The 22,742-nt window shown below is 41.3% G+C and overlaps 1 protein-coding gene across 8 annotated transcripts in view; it reads right to left on the bottom strand.

Annotated features, from left to right (window-relative positions):
- SNX9 (sorting nexin 9) overlaps nucleotides 1-22,742 on the bottom strand; it is a 114,607-nt gene that overhangs the window by 48,112 nt on the left and 43,753 nt on the right. For all 8 annotated transcript variants that reach the window (XM_077898317.1, XM_077898334.1, XM_077898288.1 and 5 more), the window contains exons 2-4: nucleotides 15,707-15,793; nucleotides 12,548-12,622; nucleotides 11,200-11,325 (exon numbers count right to left, since the gene is read on the bottom strand). In XM_077898317.1, the coding sequence (XP_077754443.1) occupies nucleotides 11,200-11,325; nucleotides 12,548-12,622; nucleotides 15,707-15,738 (233 nt within the window). In that variant the 5' untranslated portion in view covers nucleotides 15,739-15,793. The remainder of the gene's footprint in view (nucleotides 1-11,199; nucleotides 11,326-12,547; nucleotides 12,623-15,706; nucleotides 15,794-22,742) is intronic.

Raw genomic sequence — 22,742 nt, 5'->3', positions numbered from 1 at the left:
ATGTTGAACCAGTGTTTTCAATAGCACCTGGTTGACACAAAGGAACCACGGTGTCACAGTGAAACCTAGCAAGCCCAGGCGAGGGCACAGGATAGCCAGCCAGGCCACGCACACAGCAGCAAAGGTCTCTGGTGTGTGCTCCTGAGGTTCTCACTGGCTCAGTATGCAGCATCGTTGTGAGAACAGGTAACGGATACATTCCCATGAAGATAATCAGTGGCCAAAATGGCATCGCTGTCAAGGACAGCTATGGGCAGCCCCCCTGGTGGCTCAGCGGTTTAGTGCCACCTTCAGCCCAGGGCATGATCTTGGAGACCCGGGATCGAGTCCCACGTTGGGCTCCCTCCATGGAGCCTGCTTCTCCCTCTGCCTGTGTCTCTGCCCCTCTCTCTCTGTGTGTGTCTCTCATGAATAAATAAAAAATATATATAAAAAAAAAGGGCGGCTATGGAGCCGAGTTTCCAGGCTTCAAGTCTCAGTCCACAACTACCCAGTAGGGAAGTCATTACTAGAAAGTTCACATGGTGTTTTGAGAATGCACTTTTCAGATACAACTCTCTCATTAAGTAAGCTGGTGGTATTATTTCCATTTCATACATGTAAATAAACTTGACTTTGGAAAATTAATATACAAAGCAGACCATCAAGATGATTCAGTTTTCCACTTACACTAAAACTATTTTAAAAAGACAACAACAGTAGACAAAACATATGAAACCGTTTCCCAGTCACTGGACACCAGGCAACAAAGGACCTGCTCCTGCCTAGAGAGACTCTCCAGGTCATGGATCAGGGATGAGGAACCCGTACAAAGACCAGTGGTTCCTGTAAATGAAGGAGACAGAAAGGGGAGCCCAGGGCAGAGTGCCAAAGGGGAGAGAGCTGCACAGAGAGCCCTCTGCAGATGTGCAGAGAGGCCCCCAAGTCTTGGGCTCATCCTAGTCAGCGTACCACACGAAAGGATTAAGTATCTCTCTTGCACAGTGTGATTCTTACCAGCCAGAAGAGAAAACCTCCTGAGTCACAGGGCATCAGGTACAGTACTAAAAAGGGCTTTGCCTCAGTAGAGAGGCAAAAATACCCCCAAACGTTGCTCTGGTCCCACTTGAAAAAGCTTAAAAATAATGTGAGAGGATTAAACTATTTCTACATAACTTAACCGTGTGCCAGAACAAGACCCCCAAATATTTATGGGAATACAAAAATACCCAACATATAACAAGGTAAAAATCACCAGGTCTGCCCTCCAATAAAAAAGTCACCAGGCCAAAAAAAAAAAAAAAAAAAAAAAAAAAAATTCACCAGGCACAAAAAGCAGCAGAAAAATATGAGCCATAACGAGAAAAATCAATCAAAACTGACCCAGTAATGACACAGATTAACAGAATCGGCAATAATATTTAAGAGCAAAAAAGCTTCCAGATATTGAGAGAGAGGAAACACTTTGAATGGGCTTCCAAGGGATGATAATTTCAAGCATAAAAAAGAAAAACCCACATTGGAGGGAACACACTGGATCAATGGAAACCTGTAGGTTCACAACAGTAACAAAAAAAACAAAGACAGGAAAACTCATTTGTTGCCACCTGAGGCAGCTGTTAGAGCAACTTCTTACCTGGGAAACTGATAGCTTAAGGGAAAGAATCAGACATCTATACCTAATTCCAGTAGAAACTGTTTTCCAAGGTAGTAAGTGCTCCAACTAGTAAAGGAAAAGTGCTATTGTACAGAAGGAAGTCACCTCAGCTAATGTGGAAGAAATAGCCTTACTGATTCAGGCAATGATTATCAACTGGTGGTAAACCGTTAGGTGAATGGTTAATACACCGAATTAACACCAGGCAGATTACCTTCTGGTCATGAGCAAAGAGAACTAGACAGTGGAAGCACAAGACTGTCATAAACCTGACCTGTGACCTGAGGTCATTCTGATCAGTACCAGTGGGCTGACCAGACATGTCTTCTGATGTCAACTCTATGGTATATTCTTGCCCCAAATGTTCACTCTGAATTCTCTGAGCCTTTAGGTGCAACTCCCAGCTTACAGGAAGCACAGAGAATAGAGGAACAATGTGGATGATACCAAAGGGACAATCTGACAAATCCATGAGATGGGAATCCTACAGGGAAACTGGCTGTGTCAGAGTAAAAAAGAAAGCAGACACGTGACATGTGAAGGACCATGATGGATGTAACCAGACATAACAGTTGGTCCTATGCTAAACTCCAGTTCATAAAAAGGCTGTGGAGGACATTATGGGGTCTGCTGGAAAATTAAAATTGGTCTGGATATTATGTAAGATGAAAATTTAGTGAAAAGGATCGTCAATGTTTAAAAGGTTATAAATGGTATGTATCATCTGTGCCTCGTATTGGTATACACGTGGATAACCATGTTCACGTGGGAAAAATAAGGTATATGCCAAGTGTAAACAGCAGTGCATGTTTGGGATGTGATGTTTTTCTTTTTGCTAGCCTGACGTTTCTAATATTCTATAGTGTGTATGTACTGCTTCTATAATAATAAAGGGTTCTTAAAAATTATTTTTAAAGAAAATAAAAACACTAGTCCACAAAAATGACGGGTTCTGGTTTTGTTTTTGTTGCTTCTTATATGACATCCTTAGGGGACCTGGGCCAGTAAGAAGCAAACTCCTACTTCTGACAACAGGGCAAGGGCTTATTTGGATAACAGTGGTGAAATCTACTCATTCACTGGTCTCCCAGTAAGCAGACAAGACGTGGTCTGAGAAGGACAACTTTCACTGCACACATTAGAACAGCAGCCACACATGAGCTACTGGGACAAGATGTGGAGAAGGGTAATAAGTCCACTACTGTTTCTCTGTGTGTTCTCCTAATCTAGGCCGGACATTGAGGGTGACTGAGGTCTGAGAATGAAAAAGATAACACATATTTCATTAAGGTTGCTTTCTGTTTGGCTTTCTACCAAACCAGCAAACAAAAGTCCAAAGGATATCTGGTGGCTCAAAGAAACCAATGAGTGGTCACGGCTCCAGCTGCCCACCTGGTTTCCTTAGAGGAGATGCTCAAATCAATATAAGTCATGAAGACCACTTGGTCTGATACGTGTGCCAGGTAAGAGAAGTCCTGAATTTTGGGCTCACAACTATACTGTTACCTTGGAGGAGAGGCCGTGGAAGCATTTGAGGGTTCCCCTTGTGACCACATAAGGGAGTCTTGCTGTGCCTCTGGCACATGTTCATACATTCCGTTTGTTGTCAGCAGGCTAATCCTGCTGTGGCCTCTCATTCCACTACATCCTCATACATGGTCTCCTGCTTGGAAGCAAAGATGGAAGGAAGGAATTTTGTAACTAGAAACTTCTAGGGCAAGACTTTGTCCTGGGATATGCAATAGGAATGAAAATAAAGTTGCTTGCTCTGTGAAGGCTGAGGCTATTTATGTTTTTTTTTTTATTCTTTTGTTTTGACAACTCATCTGCATAACTGAGGTACCAAAGTTTTTATTTGATATTTCTCCTGCATCAGACATGTAATGACAGTGTGCCAATTGTATTAGGGAGTAGGAACAGAAGGCAAATACTGTGATGCCCAAGAATAGTTCAACAGTTTCTGACAAAGATTGAATGCTTTCTCCCAAAAGGGCCTACAGAGGGTATAAAATTCTCTTATGTAAAGAGCCTAACCATTTCTGCTCAGAATGTAGAAGAATTTGTAAAATTTTCAGTTTTGTTCCTTATAGATCTTTGGCTCATAGGGCATTATCTAATTATAATTTATCAAATTCAGATGAACCTCTACTAATTTCACAAAACCACTGGTCAGAATAGAAAACCTGTACATATTTTTAAAAATGAGGTTAGATCACCAGAACCAACTAAACTCTTTGTACTGACTGGAAATTACCCAAAAAGTTTAACCGGTTTAACAAACCTTTGTTAATTCAAATTCTGAACCCTCAGATGTCAACTCCAGGTATTTATTTTTTAAATACAAAAAATTAAAACTTATTTTATTAATTTGTCTTAAGAAATGGGAAATATTTGTATAAGTTTGGAGAGTTTACTTATTTTGTTAGCACAAAGTCTTAAAATAGGTAGCTTTATGTTCCAAACAGGATGATGCTACAAGTAGCTTCCAGATGGATCTAATTAAGGTCCATGAGAGATGGGCAGACGGACACTTCTAATGATGGGTTGTGTTATAAACAATGCTGGCTGGCCCTTCATCAAAGCAATGTTAAGGTAAAAAACAAAACAAAACAAACCCTTCGCTTTTGTCATTTGTTTCCTGTTAGATGGAAACAAACAACAATCACAAACCACCCTCAACAATGAATGTCACGGCATGTACTTTTGGAAAGGCTCCCTAAATGCATAAAGCTGTCTTATACAAAGCAAGGATCTGTAATTAAAAAAAAAAAAAAAAAAAAAAAAAGCATGGAAAGTTAGTATCACTGGCCTGATGCAGTTCTGGAGAAAAATGTCAGCAGATCCTTTAAACAGACGTCTACGTCTACAACCTTCCTTACAAAGTCCTATAACCCATTAAAAGGGATTCATGTGGGGGTGGGGAGGCAGAGAGAACCTTTCCAATAGGATTATGTAAGGAGGAAATCTCAATAAGCAATTATGAGAAGTCTATGGCATTACAGATCTTATTTGAGATAATGAAATAATAAGCAAACTTAATACCCATGTGGAACAATCTTCTGCTGATTTATTTTTAAGTGAGTTACAAAATGGCCTTAAGATGGCCTAAAAATGGACTTTTTGAGAAATGAGAAAGCAAAACGTAGTTCTAACATAAAATTACTATTGCTTTCCTTATCCCTTAACCAATTAAAAATCCTTCACAACAAATATTACATTGAAAAATCTCTGAAAAAATGTCATTTCCCTAAATACCCACTTAACTTTGAGCATTTATTTAATATCTAAACGGTTAAAAAATAATTAACAATCCCAGAGGATTTCCTGTAAAGGAATGAACTATTTCTGATTGGGTAAACCAGCAAGTGGTAGAATGATGTGTTACGATGGCTCCTAGTCCTACAGCCAATGTTAAGAACAGCACAACCTCCCTTGACAAGAATTTAGGTTGAAATCAGACAATCTCATAACATTTTCCACTGTAAAATACCTTTTGCTATATTTATGAAAGAACACAACAAATCATTCCAACATGTGTAGAACACTCTATTATGGTGCAAGGCTTCCTATAGGTTATGGGAATAGAAAAAATAAGACAAAATCTCTGCTTTTCACCAAGCTTGCAAGTTTACAAATAAATAATGTGTGATACGAGTCACAAATAGCACTAAGGGAATTGAGAGATGGAAAGGGGAGAAGGAAAGATGATGGCTTCGTAAGAGGCATGATATTTGAGCTGAATCTTGGGGGCTGGGCAGACCTGAAAGACAGAACGAGTCATTCTACCATTCTGGGAGGAGACAGCAAAAGACAAAGAGAAGGGCGCTAGCACAGGGCATATCTGGAGAAGAGCCAGTCTGGCTGGAGCCTGATACTTAGGGAAGGATAAGGGAAGGATGGGGCCATGCTAGGGAGTCAGACAAATACAACTGAGGCTGGAAAATTATCTACCTGCATCTCAAGTGCGGATGAATTCATTACACAAGGTCCCTACTGTGCACTGTCTAGTATCTGGCTGATTACTGACAGGATAGTGACCACTTGCTCATAGATGTCTCTCTCTCTCAACATGTAGAATTGGGCACTTGGTTCAGGAGGCAATGGGAGAGCCCTGAGAGCTTCTCAAGCAAAGAACTGACATACTTAGTGTCTTATTTTAGAGGCAGTGATACAAGACACTAAAATGAACAATTAGGGATGCCTGGGTGGCTCAGTCGGTTAAACATTCACCTTTGACTCCAGTCATGATCTCAGGGTCCTGGGATCGATCCCCAGGTAGGGCTCCCTGCTCAGCGGGGAGCCTGCTTTTCCCTCTCCCTCTGTCCTGGCTTGTGCTCCTGCTTTCTCTCTCTCGCTCGCTCACTCTTTCTCAAATAAATATTTAAAAAATAAAAAAATAAAACGAACAATTATTAAGTCCCCTCTGAGTACCAAGTATTGCTCTACACACTTTAGAACTATTTCTCCACTTACTCATTCCTACCATTCTACAAGATTTCCCAGATGAGGCCCCGGAGGAACAGGAGCCAGGGCGCTGACCCCAGTCTCACAAAAGTGAGAGTCCTGAGATGAAAAGTGAGTTTTCCTGCCCTTTCCTACCAGAAAGATGCAGGCCACTCCCGTCCATAGCCATCTCGGTGAGGGTCTCAGGATGGAATGAAAGGAGGGCAGTTAAGAACATGTCTGAGGAGAGATGAAGATGTGGAAGAGTGAGGAGGAGAAGCCAGTTCCTTGGGGAGATGATGAGTGATGGGCTCAGGCTATGTCAACAGTCCAGGAGGGAGCGGCAGAGATGGCCAGCAAGGAGCACACTGAAGAGAACATTCAAGACTGGAGAGACATCTCCATGGCAGCAGAGGACAGAGAGAGGCTGGAAGGAACAGGATAAGGCAGCCACAACATCCCCCGGAGCAGGGGAGAGGGGAGATGATGATGAGGAGGATTTATGAACTGTCCACCCGTTGCTGACTGCACTTCCAACCGGGGGTCCTCACCCAAATTCCAGAGGCCAAGGCGCACAGCTCAGACAGTGGAGCTGGTGTGTCACACGCAGGGCTGATTGCCGGGCTCAGGTGCCACCTGTGACAGATGGCAGTGTCCTGCTCTGGGAGTCAGCATGAGGGGGGCAGGTGCGAAGAGCCAGGGACCCAGAGGACAGAGACTCCAGAGCCCTGGGATGCAGTGCCACAGACAAACAAGCAAGCCATCTCTCGTAGGTAGGGAGATCTATGTTGCTAGCATCTAACGAGGATAGAAAAACAAATCTCTCGAGTCCAAAACCTTAAGGTGAAACATCTAGGTTCACAGAACCTTTGATTAATGTGTAATCCACAGAGGCTGCCATCCAAGAGGTTTATAAAGATCCACAGTGAGGAAAAAAAAAAAGCCACAGTGAGGAGCTTTCCAGAATTGAGGCAATGTTGTTAATTTAAACACTGATAACTGGGTAAAAATCCAGACTAGGGCAACTATCCACATGCATCTTTGAATGATGGCTGGTGGCACTGGCACCAGTGTGAGACACTACTGAAGCTATAAAATACTAGATAAATAATAATGAAACTAATGTTCATCAACCACTAAAATCTATTCTTCTTTTCTAAAAACATTACAATAGTGTCTCATGCAACTTTGAATCTGTGTAAGAGTAAGAAAACAGTGAGAATTGGATTCATTTCTGGGTTATCCTTCAATAAATGCGCTACAATCTACATCTGTGGTGGGTGGGTATCTAAGCACAGGAAAGCTAGTATCAGCCATATTGTGTGCCTTCAAAAACAATCAGATGTCCACGTCTATACATCTGCATTTACACTCATGCTTCTGCAAGGAGCACTGCTTCCCCCTGTGTGGCTGCCCTTTGGTTCGCCTGGCCAGGCCCCTCCTGCTGGACACGTGTGTCCCAGCCTCCTGCTGTTGGAACCGTGTATGGTGAAGCTCCTGCCATGTGGCTGTGTTCCAAGAGGAGCTCCGCAAGTAAACTGCTAGGTCAGAGTGTATGAGTTTTAAATATTAATACATGCTATCAAACTGCCTTCCAAGTGCTTCATCAATTTATCCTTCCACCAGCTTTGCAGCAGGATGCTTATCTGAACATGCCTTTCCTCACACTTGGTATTAAAACATTTAAATTCTCTGACCATTTAGTAGTAGACTCTAAAAATAAGTATTTTCCTATGTTTATTAGCTATTTGCCCTTCTTTTCCAATAAAAAAATCTGTTCCCACCCTTTGCCCATTTTTTTCTCCTGAGCTATTCACCCTTTTCTACAGATTTGCAAGAGTTCTTCATGTATTCGCTTAACCAGCCGATATCTGTGGCGTGTGGGAAATAGTTTTCCTAGTTCAATATTACTTCTTTACTTAAACGTATCAATCCTTTCCTTAATGGCTGTTAGACTCTGTATTGTCTTCCATATTCTAAGGTTAGGGAAAAAAAAAGTTGTCCATATTCTCTCCAAGTACCTGAAAAAAACTCCAGCTTTACTATTTTCCAACTTAAGCTTATCAACACATTTAAAGAATAACGTGTTATATTCCCTCGACATTACATTTCTAGTCTTCTACCATAGCCAAGCGACTGGACCATGTTCTACAGATTAAGGGCTCCCCCACGTACTAGTAAAGGGAGAAAAAGGTCACAACAGATCACTGTAATAAATGCACCCTGATCTCTCCTCTACTCCAGTAACTACACTTAACCTCTGTGGCTGCTAAATAGGAAGCCAGAACCAGAAGGTACCTCAAGCAACCCGAAATTAGGAGTTCTAAGAAAAACAAGAGGAGGTGCTATTTTACATATTAAATTATAAATGTATGATGAACTAATTACTCTGAAATGTACCATAGATTAAAAATACAAAGTCAAGGGAGGCTCAGATAAATTGAAGAATAAGTTCAAAATGAGTTATCCAAGGAGATCTGCAGATGGAAGTAACTTTTAGAGAGAGTTTTTTTTAAAAAGATAGGATTTAGAGAAAAGATACCACAGTCGGAAAGTTGATAACCCATAGCTGAATGTGAGGCTTCACCCTGCCAATGTGGGAAGAAAGCCAAATTTAAAATAATTGGTGCCGAGGAGAGCAAATGCATACTAGCTCTAAGTGAGTGGCGTGCAGAGTGGAATGGGGGGTGCGCCCTGCATGGACCAGGGAGAGGGCAGAGCCAGCTCCTCTGACATACCTGCCTTCCAAATAAAATTGCTCTCAGGGAGAGAGCACACTGCCAGGGTAATTAGAAAATCCCTAAAAGAGGCATATCCCTGGAAAAAACAAGTATTTTTTGTTGACATTCAGAAAATGAGCAAATGAGTAAACCTAACAGCAAAATTTTTAAAAGCTACCAATTAATAATGTTAGCTTGGTTTCTTATTCATGACATTTTTCATGATGTTTATATTATCAGCATTTTGGCCTATTTAAATTATTCTCCTATCCCAGATAACTGAAAGCATAGATGACTATTATAACTTGTTTTTACTTGAGAAGGGGGTACCTGGGTGGTGCCACTGAGCATCTAACTCTTGATTTTGGCTCAGGTCATGATCTCAGGGTTGTGGGATCAAGCCCTGTGTCCAGCTCCAAGCTGGGCCTGGAGCCTGCTTAGGATTCTCTCTCTCTCTCCCTTCTCTCTGCCCCTCCCCAACTACTCTCTCTAAAAAAAAAATTCTTTTATTTGACTTAAATTAAATCCAAATGCTCAGTTAATTATGGCCATGCTTTCTATATTTTGTTACTTCTAGTTTCAGTTCACTTTTTCTTTGCTTTCAAAGGATTTGGTTAGATTTACTGTTAGAATGGATTAGTAAAATCCACCTTCAAAAAGTTAGTTTTATTTTCTTCTAAATAACCTGGAAGAAAAAATTTCAACTTATGCTACTCAGTTCCTACTGCTACATTTAAATACCAAGGAAGCTACTTCATAACAAGACTTAGGCCTGATCCTGCATTTTGGTCAGAGTGCTTCCATTTATCCTGAGACAGTGGCTGAAGTAGGTCTCTGAATTAAAATCAGATGAATATTCTCCATCTTTTGCTTCCTTCATTTACTCTACAATCATCTCGGCATCATTCCCTTTTATTAAAATGTTGTCTTTTACTCAATGCAAACACTGATGTTTTTGTTTAACTCCGTGAACTCAGCTGGGTTGGCTTTGCACCCAGAGGACATCTGACAATATCTGCAGATAATTCTGGTTGTTACACCTTAGGGCAACTAGATGTTACTGGCATGTAGTGAGCAGAGGCCAGGAGTGCCGCTAAACTGTGTAACACAAAGCTCAGGCCCCGGCCATCAACAGTGCTCATGCTGAGAATTCCTAGTAAAACTTCAAGTAAGGCTTGACTACTATTTCTTCACATTTTATCTTGAATAATCTTTAACTGACCAATGTTCTCAAGTAGTCTAGAGTAACAAAATATTGGAAAATGTTCAACTATGGTGACTACCTTGCCTCTGAATTTTAAATATTTGGGCCAAACTAATTTGTAATTCAGGATGTCCACCAAAAGCTATTTAAAAATGTATAAAATTGGGTGCCTGGGTGGCTCACATCTGATAAAGTGTGTGACTTCAGCACAGATCGTGATCTCGGGGTCTTGAGATCAGGCCCCTGAGTCAGGGCTCCCTGCTTAGTGGTCAGTTTGCTTCTCCCTCTCCCTCTGCTCCTCCTCTCACTCCTACTTGCTCTCTCAAATAAATAAGTAAAATCTTTACCAAATAAATAAAAATGAATAAAATCTGCAGTTAACATATGGCAATAGCACTTCAATAAATTCTCTTGGAAGGTTAAGATATAGGCATTCTGTAAGCAAATAATTACTAAGCAAATAATTACTGATATGACTATCAGGCTTCACATAATTTAAAACCTTCTACATAAAGAATATCAAGAAACACCCTCTGAAGTCCATTTGTTTCTAAAGATGTAGGAAACGGTAACATTTTGATCTCCATCTTTTGACTTTTGTTGCCACTCACCCACAGTAATCATTTAACGATAACTGAACTAGGCAGAGTCACCTAAGGCAGTTAAACTCATTAAAATTACTATGGAATTTCAGTGTATTTTTCTCAAATCACCCCATGGTTGTAAGTTTCCTAGAGGTAATACAATAGTGCTGAGTGCTGGATTTGCATCCACTTCCACTTGCACTGCATCTGCAAGATGAGGGGGCTCCCTCTCTGAGAGTGTAGGAAATGTGCTAAGGTCAGAGAAATCCTTTTTGGTTTCAGCTGGAGCTCTGACACTCACTGGAGCTCTAACACTCACCGCCTCAGCATGGGACCCTGCTTTTCTTTCTCCGCTAGGGAGAATGTTTGCATCTTAAAGGGTCTGTGTTTTTAGAAGCAGTTCTCAATGAACACTCTAAAGACAGTCTTTAGCCAGCCTCAGAGGCAAGTTCTTTGTTAATGCCCAACAGAATGCCACACAGACATCTAATAGGTACTTTGTTTATGCTTTCAGGGAATGGCAACTACTAGGATGCATCAGGAGCTTTCACAAATGTGCTGCTCTGCTCTAAGTACAGCCAGTCATTTCCAGCCAGATGATGGAAGACTTACCTGGTTGTTACTGTTGGCAGCTGACGAATTGGCTTGAGCTGTACTTGCTGACAGAGAATCAAGGAAGGCTTGGTCAGCCACTGAATTTCCACAAGAAAATGGGTCTTTTCCATCATTGGGCAAAATCTGAATATCAGAAAGAACCACAGTTATTTTCATAGATTAGGGGTATTTCAGAGTTATAGTCTCTAAAGGCAAGCCAAAATTGTCAGCTATTATGAAGGGGTTATATTCTTAAAAGGTAAGTGAGCTCTTGAACACCTATGTTAATGGTTCCTTTTCAGAACTATGCAGAGTTCTAAAAATGCAATTAATGCCAGCACGAACTTAAATCCTCAGATTTTTCTCCATCTTGCCCATTTTTAGGATCCTGGCTGCACTGTGCACAGAGGTAAAACACAACATAAACCTAAGACAGGTGGACTGAGTCCAGGGGCCTGTAAACACTCTGGAACCACATGGATGAGACTGGGGTACATGCACAGATTTCTGAGAAGGGCCACAGATTCACCAGATTCTCCAGAGGGTCCAAAACTCCCCACCCCAACTCTCCATCAGGAATAACAGGTAGACAGCCAGCCTTCCATTCTGCAGGTGGCACCCAGGTAAAAATCCTCCCAGGACATTATTCCTTCCTGCTGGAGGGAAACCACAGGCACTTTGTTCTTGATCTCGCTCCCAGTTTACTCACAGGGCACCAGGCAACCTGGGTTTGGTGGGTCACCTGAGAAGAGAGGCAACCGACCAAGTACCCAGGACTCGAGTTTGAGTGACCTACAGACAACCAGTAGAGGGCGGCAGGAGGTTGATGGGGCGGGGTTCCAGCTGAGTGGGTATGTCCCAGGCAGAAGGGAAAGGGACTGGATCCCTAACTTTGACATTTATGAGAACACAGCTTAAAGGAGGCAGCAGCTCCCAGGAGCTCATCCAAGACCCTCCATCTACAGGAATCGGACAAAGAGCTGAGAAATAGGTACTAAACCAGCACAGACAGAGCAGAGCTACTTAAAACTTTCAATTTTGTGAATGAACTCTATAATATAAACAGTGTAGACAGTAGTGATTATACAATATAAACAAAGGTAAAATAGGGACATTTATTCGGATTAATTAAAAGTTGTTCTTCCTAGAAGGAACTTAATCCAAATATCTGGAATCACTCTTTGGAGCCTGGTTGCATCTACAGGTAACATTTCTTTGTTGCATTTTTCACATTTTATATAATTAGCAGATATTACTTTTACAGTGGAAATTCTTTTATTAAAAATAAAGTTGCTACTTTCCATAATCCATAAAAAGATGTTTGACAGAGACCAGGTTTAATTGCTTTATGACAGTAAGTTCTTACTTCAACATAGTCTGTGGGAACAAGTCCACGTTCTCCTTTGCTGTTTCTTCCTTCCAGCCATCCTCCACCAACATCCTAATAAAGTTTAAAAAGAGAGAGAGAGAAAAAAGATTATAGTTGGAATTTCCTGCAGAAGTTTTGCTTTGTTATACATGAAAAAATAATTAATGTTAAGCCCTTTATTCCCACAGAGTTAGCACTGTTCAAAGTTATAAATTATTTTTTAAAAGATTTATCTGAGAGAAAGCTTGCACATGTGCACACACTCACATGTGCGTTAGTTGGAGTAGGGGCAGGAGGAGGGAAACAGAATCCCAAACAGACACCCCACCAAACTCAGAGCCTGACCGTAGGGCTAGATTTCACAGTCTTGAAGACCATGACCTGAGCTGAAACCAACAGTTGGATACTTAACTGACTACTAAGCCACCCAGGTACCCCCAAAGTTATAAACTCTTAAGGCTTCTCTTTACTCCAGAAAATGATATAATATAAAAACAAGAAAAATCAAACAAATGATCAAAGACTGAAAAGTAGTCCATTTAAAGGATTGGAGTCCTATCCGTGTGTAATTCCCTTCTATTCACTGGTCGGGGGCAGATGACAAAAATGGTTTGTAGCTCCGACTGTCAAGAAGTGGAATGACACCTCTACTTCTGGAATCTCTGTTGTCTTTTGTGACCTCTGTGGTCAAGAGAATGAGGTGAGGTAGAAAAAAATATGGAATGTTTTTTTTTCTCAGAGTCTAGCCTCAGGAGGCTTTGCACACTTTTTCCAAAAGAGCTGCTGTGTGAACAATTTGGCTTGCTAGATGATGACAGAGAGAGGGCCCAATCTCCTGTACACCCCAACCAAAGCCAGTAAACCTTTATCAGTGGACTCGCTGGACACCTGAATGACCATGTGTTAAAGCACTCCACCCCCAGCTGCCCACCAGGTGACTGCAGACCCATGCGGGAGCTCAACCTGGAGGTCCCTAGGCAAAACAACAAATGGTTGTTTGCTTAAGCCACTAAGCTTTGGGATTACCTGGTATCTAGGAAAAGCTAACTGACACATGGTTCCTTTGTTCTTCTGGATAAGTGATATTAAACTAAATTGTAAAATATTCTATACCAGAATTTCTACTTTTCAATCTATTATCTCCACAAAATCCTACTTTTTTACCTGAAGAGTTGTCTTAAGTTCATAAATCATTTCTCAATTAGTTAATATCTGAGTGTAGGTAACACTTTTTTCTTTGAAAACTTTATTTATTTAGCACACATGCAAGAGGGGCAGAGGGAGAGGAAGAGAGAATCTCACACAGTGCCGAGCCCAAATGGGGTTTCATCCCATGACCCTGAGATCATGACCTGAGCTGAAACCAAGAGTCAGATGCTTAACTGTCTGTGCCACCCAGGTGCCCAATAACACATTCTTTTTTAAAAATCACTTTAAACCACAACTCTGTCCATTTTTGACATGACAGCAACTTAAAATACTGTTTTACCAAGAAATGAAAATTATTTCATTAAAAAAAATCAGATAAAGAATCTTTAATCTCTCCTATGATTAAAAATAGAACCTAAGTACTTATATACACTTGGCATATTATCTAAAACTACATATATTTTTCCTACCCAGTAATTCTTTTTTTTTGTATGTAAAACATATAAAACAGGTTTTGAAAATACTATCAACATCAAGAAACCTCCATCCTCTTGGTCATTCCTGGGTCTCTGTGCTCCCCCAGCCCTCTGTCCCTCTGACCTAGGGGAACGCCTGCATCTCCTCCTTCCCTTCCCAGCACATCTCCAGCTGACCTGGCAACCTTCCTCACATGCTAGTCTTGGAGGTATCCAGAGAGACGACCTATCTCCAGCTCTCACCTCCAGCTCAACATTTCCATTTTAAACTGATGCAAAGCTACAGGAAAGGGTTAATTATTTACTGTTCTTCAAGCTCAACATATCTAACAATAAACTCACTTAATCTTTCCAAAGAAGTTTTTCTTCCTGACTCACATACTTTAATAAATCCACCATTCTCTCAAGTCAAAGGTCAAACGTCGCAGGGATCCTTATCTCTTCTTTCTCCAAGAGTACCTAATCTGGCACCAAGTCCTCTGGGTCTGACTTGGCAAAGCCTCCTGTGGAGAGCTTTCTTTTCAATTCCTATTGCTATTACCTAAGCTACATTCCCAGGTTCCAGCCATACCAGTTCACTCAATACACCTATGCTAGATTAATTTCCTGGAAATGTACATCTCACCACTTCATTTGCCTAACAACAACATCAAAAATAAAACCCTTAAATGAACCCACTACTTACAAATGAAGTCCAAAGTCTACAGCCTGGCCCATGGGTTCTGTCTGATTTGGCTCAAAAAGCCAGTTTTCTGAGCCTGTCTGCTACTGGTATATATGTGCCCTGGACCCCTGGGACCCTTGTTTACATGTAGAGTTCCCAGAAGAGAGAAAAAGCAGAGGCTCAGAGACCCAACAGATGTGGTTTTGGATCTTTGCTTACAAACAGAATGATCCTGGTCAAGTTGCTTATCTTCTACGTCTTATTACCTTCATCGGTAAAACACAGATTAAAAGTCCCTAGCTCAGGACACCTGGGTGGCTCAGAGGTTGAGCTTCTGCCTTCAGCTCAGGGCGTGATCCTGGAGTTCCAGGATTGAGTCCCACATTGGGCTCCCTGCATGAAGCCTACTTCTCCCTCTGCCTGTGTCTCTGACTCTGTGTGTCTCTCATGAATAAATAAATAAAATCTTAAAAAAAAAAAAGTCCCTAGCTCATAGAGTTCATGGAGAAAACACATCAAAAATACATGTGTAGTACTCAGCCAAACACCTGGCTCATAGGCTGTTAATCAGCCACAGCTGTGACTTCCAGAAACCATACTTCCAAATCTCTACACTTGTGCTCTGTCTGGGATCTGTATGGGACATCTCTTTCCATTTCTGCCTGATGGAACCCCATACAACTACCTTTAGGGGACTGAGCTTTTATTCAATGTTTATAAAATAGAGTCTTACTTCACCATCAATACTTTATAAACAACAGGGAAGAAATTCCTGTGGGTTTGAATGATCAACTTAATAAAAAAATAAAATTGAAAATATAAGTCCTTAAGAGCAAATCAGATTTAAAAATCTACTCATTCTCTTACCGGATTTGTAATTGTGATGATTTCTCCTTCATTAACCGTCAGTTCATTATTTCCAGGCTCAGCAGCAAAGTCATACATAACCCGAGCCTGTTGGGAATAGCAACAGAGGAAGTTACAAATGTAAACTTCACAGTAAAAAACCAAACAATCTTTATCATACACTTTGTAAACATGCTGGTATGAACAAACACTCATGACTGTGGCTGTGGTTTTTTGAAATAAAGGAAGACATATTACCAAAATGATTCATCAGCCCTATTGTGAGGAAGAGGACACCAATGGTGAGGGCCCCTGCTCTGTTTTGGAAACAGGGAAGGTTTCTCATAGCTGCCTACACTGCTTTCAGGGACCAGCCCCCAAAATGTTCTCAAAACACACCCTTTTCATCAAGGGGGGGGAGTGTACCTTTTTTTTTTTTTTTAAAGATTTATTTATTTGAGAAAAAGAGAGAGAACGTGCATGAGTACATACTGGAGCAAGTGATGGGGCCAGGGGCAGAGGGAGAGAGAATCTCACGCAGATTCCGCACTGAGTATGCAGCTCAACACAGGGCCCAGTCTCAAACTCTGAGCTCACCACCTGAACCCAAACCAAGAGTCAGACATCCTACCTACTGTATCACCTAAGTACCCCAATACCCTTTCTTTAAGGAAGTAAGAAGTGGAAATGGAGATATCATTCATTCTGGGCACACTCAATCTCAGGGACTGAAGGAACATACAGACACACACATGTACACTCATTTAAGATGCATACATGCTCAAATTATTCCCTGGCAGTGAAAACTCTTGCTATTCTTTATCTAGAGCCACTGGGATGAATTTTAATAATGTGGTACCCCTAGCCAACTAAACTCAGAACTTAAGATCTGGGTAGCGAGATATACTTACATTCTTCTCCTAGAATATTTCCCCCTATACGGAAGCCTACACAGGGTTGTGTATACTGGTCAGGTAACCTAACAGCTGGGATTTTCAAACTTTTCCTGCAACAAAATCTTAATTTCATGGCAAACAGACTTAAGCTGTTCTAGCTGACGGGAGGTGGGGCTGCTCCTTCAGCCTCTTCCTCAAGAGGTTCCTAAAGGTGTCAACCCAGAAACATGGATTCTAGGAAAACCGCTATGCATTTATTCCAAGATGATCACTGTTGTAAACAATAGATATATATATTTTTATAGTATTTAATATATTTTTAATCCATTTCAAATTCTAAATTATCGTCTTTCATGGACCATCTCATAAAAGAAGGTCCATCTCATATACTGGAGATAACATGTACCTAGGAAACCGATGAGTTACTTTAAAAGTAACTGTTCTAAGTGGCAAGTTCAAGTATATGTACAGAGCTAGTCAAATAGGACTAACAGAACTGCACTCATTTAACAAGATACTTGCTGAACACCCACCATATGGTCAGAACTGCGCTAGGCCCTTCTGCTTGCCAGCGTGCTCCCCCACACTTGCTTAATGATGCCTGAAATACTCAGAACAAGGATAAAGGATTCACATCTACTGGTAAAAGGTTAAAAAAAAAAAAAACCCTCCAAATACTATTTTGACATACGTCAGAAGAAATAAAATGGACTGGGGGGATGAATATGCAACAAAGTTGGTAGAGTAATATGTTATTTACAGAATCTAGATGATAGGTGGATGGTGTTCAATGGAAAATGATTTTGATTTTTCTATTTTTATATATTTGAGATTTTTTTCATAACAAAATGTTAGAAAGAAACAAATGGTTAGTCACAAAACTGGCATCAGCTCCTGGACTTCCATCCAGAGGCTGGGCAGGGGGTATAGGGAGCAGGTTGCAGGCACTGAGAAGTCTGAACGGAGTCATTACATGGGACAACAAGACCGTGTTGATGGCTCTTTCTCATACTGCTGCAAAAGCAGTTAGAATTCTGCTGGTCATGTTGTGGGGTATTTTTTTTAAAAAACCGCATCACCCCAATCTCAATTTCTCATGCAACGAGGGCAGATACAGATAAATGCATGAGGAGGGTCCCTGGGCCAAGCACAGGCTTGGGCTTCCTGGGATACACAAATGAGCCGGATGAGCAACCTGCTGTTTGGTTCTTGTTCCTTAAGGATCCTGCTTAACATTTTTTTTTTTAATGCAGCTAAATCTAGCTAATCCCCACTACAGAATACCAAAGACTATTCTTGTGTACCAAATGTCCAACTTGATGAAACAAGTCAAAAACTAATAATGGAAACTCCCTTACACATTTAAATATTATGGAACTTTAAGCCATGGAAAAATGTATATAAACACTGTAGGTTTATGTAAACACTGATTTAAGCCTTAAAAAAACAAAATAAAACCCAGAGATGCTTCTTAAAAATTAGAATTGAGAGAAATTTTAGAGAACGAAAAGAATGAAAAAAGCACATCCCCAAATGAGCAAGAACGTGTCAACAGAAAACAAAGTTGAGCAGTTACTTTTCCCAAGCTTAGGTAGCCTAGAGGCCCCTAGAATGTAAACCTTTGGGGCACTGCCTCCCTTCACCTGCTTTTCCTGTTCCCATCCTTGTATCTGGCTTCCATCTGACTGCTCCTCTCCTCCACCAACAGGATTCCAAGATGCTGGCCCCCACCCCGACTGCCCGTCAGTCCCACTATGCTTCAGTCCCACTATGGCCTTCGAGAAGAGGTCCATTTTCTGACTGCTTTTCCCAGTGTTGGCTACACTTTAAGAAATGACTCAAGTATTTTCAGGAGCTAAACCTCTACTCGGTTCCTGGGCAGATGATGTGATACTGTATGTCGAACACATATGTCAACAACAATTAGTTTCTCCAATGGCAATACCAAAAAGTATTACAGATGAAGGTGAGGGGATAGTAGACTGCAATCTTAAACATCAGTTCCATTACCTAGCTGCAAATAAAAATAAACATTAGCGGATCCAAAGCTCCAGACGTTCCAGGCACAGGAATGCGAAATGTGCCACCACACACCTGGTATGTGCATAATCCATCATCCTTAACACATTATTTCCTTTTGAGAGAAGAGAGAGAGGTATAAAAGTATTCATACTTTCTGGCTATGTTGTAAACATCTGTTATGTTGTCTGCTCCATGTCCCTTCCTTCTGGAAACTTCCTGCTTGACTCCATGCCACTGGTAAGCATATAAACCAAATAGGGATAAGGAGAACTCTTTCCCAGAAATTGATACAGATTCTGGCGAGCATGGGTCTTTTTCTCTGAAAATGCTGTCAAAGGCTAACCAGCTGAGGTAGGAGAAAGTCCATCTTTGGTGGAGTGTAATGGCAAAGAGAAAGAATGTTCTGAGGTGATCACTTGAAGGACAAGCCTGAGGCTACGTCTCCTGCTGTCAGACAAAGAGCCAACATCTCATTTCCACAGGTGCCTAAGCTAATGTGAGTTCAGATCCTGTTGCACAACGAAGACAGTTCAAGTCGATACAATCCAATAATCCCAAACCAAAGATTTATTAAGACATTCTAAATAAAGACAAGCACTGGATATAATAAGTACACTACTGCATTTCCTATTTTGCAAAAAGAAAACACTAGAACCTAAAATGAACAAGAGAATTAAACAGTTCAAAATGCAAAAAAACAAAACAAAACAAAACCAACCAACCAACCAACCAACCAAGCAAAAAAGTTCATGTGGGGATCAGGATGCAGGAGACAAGTCCCCATTCTTAAGCATCTGCTTCTCTGGTTTGCATAAATCACAATTAACTGTTGGGAAAAGCTCTAAATCTTCGGTAGTGTAGCTCTCTCATTTTAAAAACAGAGACACTCAAATAGAAACTAAAATTAAAATTTCAAAGTACAGACAGATCCTTTATAACATGGTCCTTGAGAACCGATGTTGTGCATGTAAGTGGTATTTCTATATGACTAGTTCACCTTTTTAAATGCTAAGCTTGTGTTTTTTAAAAAAGATTTTCTTATTCACTTGAGAGGGTGAGCAGTGGGGAGGGGCAGAGGGAGAGGAAGGAGCAGGCTCCCTCATGAGCAGGGAAGCCCAGGGCCCTGGGGTCATGACCTGACCAGAAGGCAGATGCTTCACTGACTGAGCCACCCAGGCACCCCTCAAACGTTGAGCTTATTTTACTTAAGCACGCTCATTTGACTTTTTGTGAAATCATATAGTTAATGCCTCCTAGATCTCGCTTTTACATAACCATCAAGATCATAAGAAGAAAAAGAACTTCCTTTAATAGACTGAGAGCATTATTATGCCCTAAATACATGCAGATGTATTTGTCCTTATTCTAAATGATTATGACTTAAGTGCTTTTCAGTTTCTATTAATATATGATTTCAGGGACGTCTGCATGGCTTAGTGGTTGAGCATCTGCCGTTAGCTCAGGGAGTGATCCTGGAGTTGTGGGATCGAGTCCAACATCGGGCTCCCTGCATGGAGCCTGCATCTCCCTCTGCCTGTGCCTCTGCCTCTCTCTCTCTCTGTCTCTCATGAATAAATAAAATCTTTTTAAAAAAATCTATGATTTCAATTAAATCCTGATCTGTGCTTGTGCAGTTGTTATATTGCATCAAACAGCGAGTATTAAATTATCCCTGTAAAATTTTATCTTGTTAGATTTAGTCATGCTCCAACCTACTAAGTTTTCTGGATTCTGAAGCCATCATCTAACTATACCCAACCACAGCTCATCCTTCCCTGTCGAGAGTCATCAGAAAGCTCGTTACATACGCTTTCCATGGCTTCACCTGTGTCATTACGAAAGCTGTTAACATATGGCAGGGCTGAGGTCCCAGTCAGCCACAGATACTAAGAAACTCTTTCCCAGATGACATGGATAGATTATCACGTTTTGGGTTTGTTGCTCTAAGGTGGACCATGTTAGTATTTGGATTATTTTAAACTGAAGGCAATCGAGACCCTGCAGCTCAGAGGAAACTTCTGCCCTTCTCTAAGGTACAAAAAGAATCCACGCTGGGGTCTTTCCCAGAATAAGGCTCGCTCGCTGAGATAAATTTTATCTGAGTGACGCATCTGTACAGCAGGGCAACCATCTAATTACAAGATATCTTTTCACTGCCCTGAGAAGTGCATTCCTTTCCTGTCAAATCCCGGACCCTGCCCCCTTCTCCTTCGTTCAGAAGGACATACTTGAAGGAGGACTTCATCCACCTGCATTTTGACCTCCAACTTTTTGATTCAGTTCTTCTGTCCAGCTTCTCTCTTAATTCAGGCAAAAGACCCTGTGAGCGAAGTATCTGTGATGAGCACGAAAACTACCCCCTGAAGCAATCATGTCTGCCCTGAGCCAGGGAGACCCCACACACCTGAGCCCAACAGGTGTACCCACCTGCACGTATTGCCCCGCATTTTCCTCATATAAACTGGGAAGTACCTCCAGCACTCTGTGGAGACCATCTGAGATGCTAGTGTGGGCTATTTCCCAGTGGGGGTCTCAATGAAATGAATTCATTTGTTTTACTACTGCTCCTTTCTCTGCCTGTGGATTTGTCAGCGGTGGATGGGGAGACCCCCCACCACCCAGCTAAATATATGCCTCACTTTGCCCATCTTTGAAATTTACATGTCTGTGTGGATTCCCTGTATGTATGCTGTTAAATTTGGGATTTTCTCCTCTTAATCTGTCTCATGTTAATTTGATTCTTAGTCCGGCTAGAAGGACAGGAATGTCCTTAGAAAGGGACAGGAATTCTTGCTTGCAGACAGTTGGCATAGTTGGCAGGATCCTGTAACTCATTGGCCACTACTTGCCCGGACAGTACTGCAGCTGAGAGATCCTGGAACGTCTGACAAGTAGCCACAGAAGGAGAGATTTCTTACCATGTCAGTCTCCCAGAATCTCTACCTGCAGAGTCGATGGAGCGAGACTGGTGAGAGGTCTTTTCTTACTTTCTACATCTACATTAGGAGAAAATGTTTGTATAACTAGTTCCTTGGGCTTAGTGACTCCTTGGTTAAATTTGGTTACTGACCCATTTCCTCCCAGAGATGGTCTTTATTCTCCTTTGTGTCTTTTACATTGTTTGTTATCCTTGTTGCTAAGGGACATCTTGGAAGCCAAAGCCACAAAATTGGTGGGTCCGGGTCAAGTGCTTAAAAGCTGCTAGAGCATTCTCCACCCCAAGAAGACTGTCGTGATAGGATAAGTTGGTCACAGAACAGGGTAGATTGACCCTAGATCACTTGCCAAAATCAAGTAAACTGTACAATGAAGTACACTCCACTCTAAAACAATACACAGTCCCCAATCCCATAGCACATCCCTCTTAGATACTAGTATGGCTCCAGGAGGCCCAAGGCTTACAGAAAGCTGTTAGACTTTCCCTCTCATCGTGTTCTATGTCCTAAGAGCTCGGCTTATGACTAATGAGAATATGCTCTTTGGTCTCCACCATCCAGAGGGTACACCTTGGTGGTCGGCTGAACAGATGAGGATCTGAGGCTCTCCATCCAGCTATGCCAGCTCTCAGGGGGTGTCTATCATGAGAGGTTTCAGTCCATAGGAACTTTTGTCATCTCAACCTTCATTGCTTGATCAGTGCTACAAAGTTACATCCCAGAAGCACCTGCCTGGTGTTACAGATTAGTAAGCCTGTGACTGGAGACATCTCACATTCTCTTGTTATCAAAACTAGAGACAGCATTTTCACTGCACCATCCTTACTGCCTGTGCCCTTTGCTTTCTTAGCCTAATTTTGGGAGTAAACTTTTGAATCATGGGGTCTGTGTCATCTATGCCCTTTTCTGGAAGCCTCTTTCATCTTTGGTTAAGGCACTAAAAGGCTTATTGGTTTGAATTGCTATTAATAGATCCTACTCACCAATGGCCAGATAATGGTTCCTTTAAATTGGTTATTTAAAAAAAAAAAAGAAAAAGAAAGAAAGAAATGAAAGAAATTGAAAGAAAGAAAGAAAGAAAAGAAAAGAAAAGAAAAGAAAAGAAAAGAAGAAAAGAAAAGAGCTCTCAATTGTCTTATTAGTGTAATGGCTAGCCTCAGGGACTCCCCTGACAAGACAAAAGAACAGAAATTAGCCTTAAGA

This window comes from Canis aureus, chromosome 1, assembly GCF_053574225.1.
Source record: "Canis aureus isolate CA01 chromosome 1, VMU_Caureus_v.1.0, whole genome shotgun sequence".
Taxonomy (NCBI): domain Eukaryota; kingdom Metazoa; phylum Chordata; class Mammalia; order Carnivora; family Canidae; genus Canis; species Canis aureus.
Note: the sequence above shows the minus strand (reverse complement) of the source record. Positions and strands in the feature narration are given on the sequence as shown.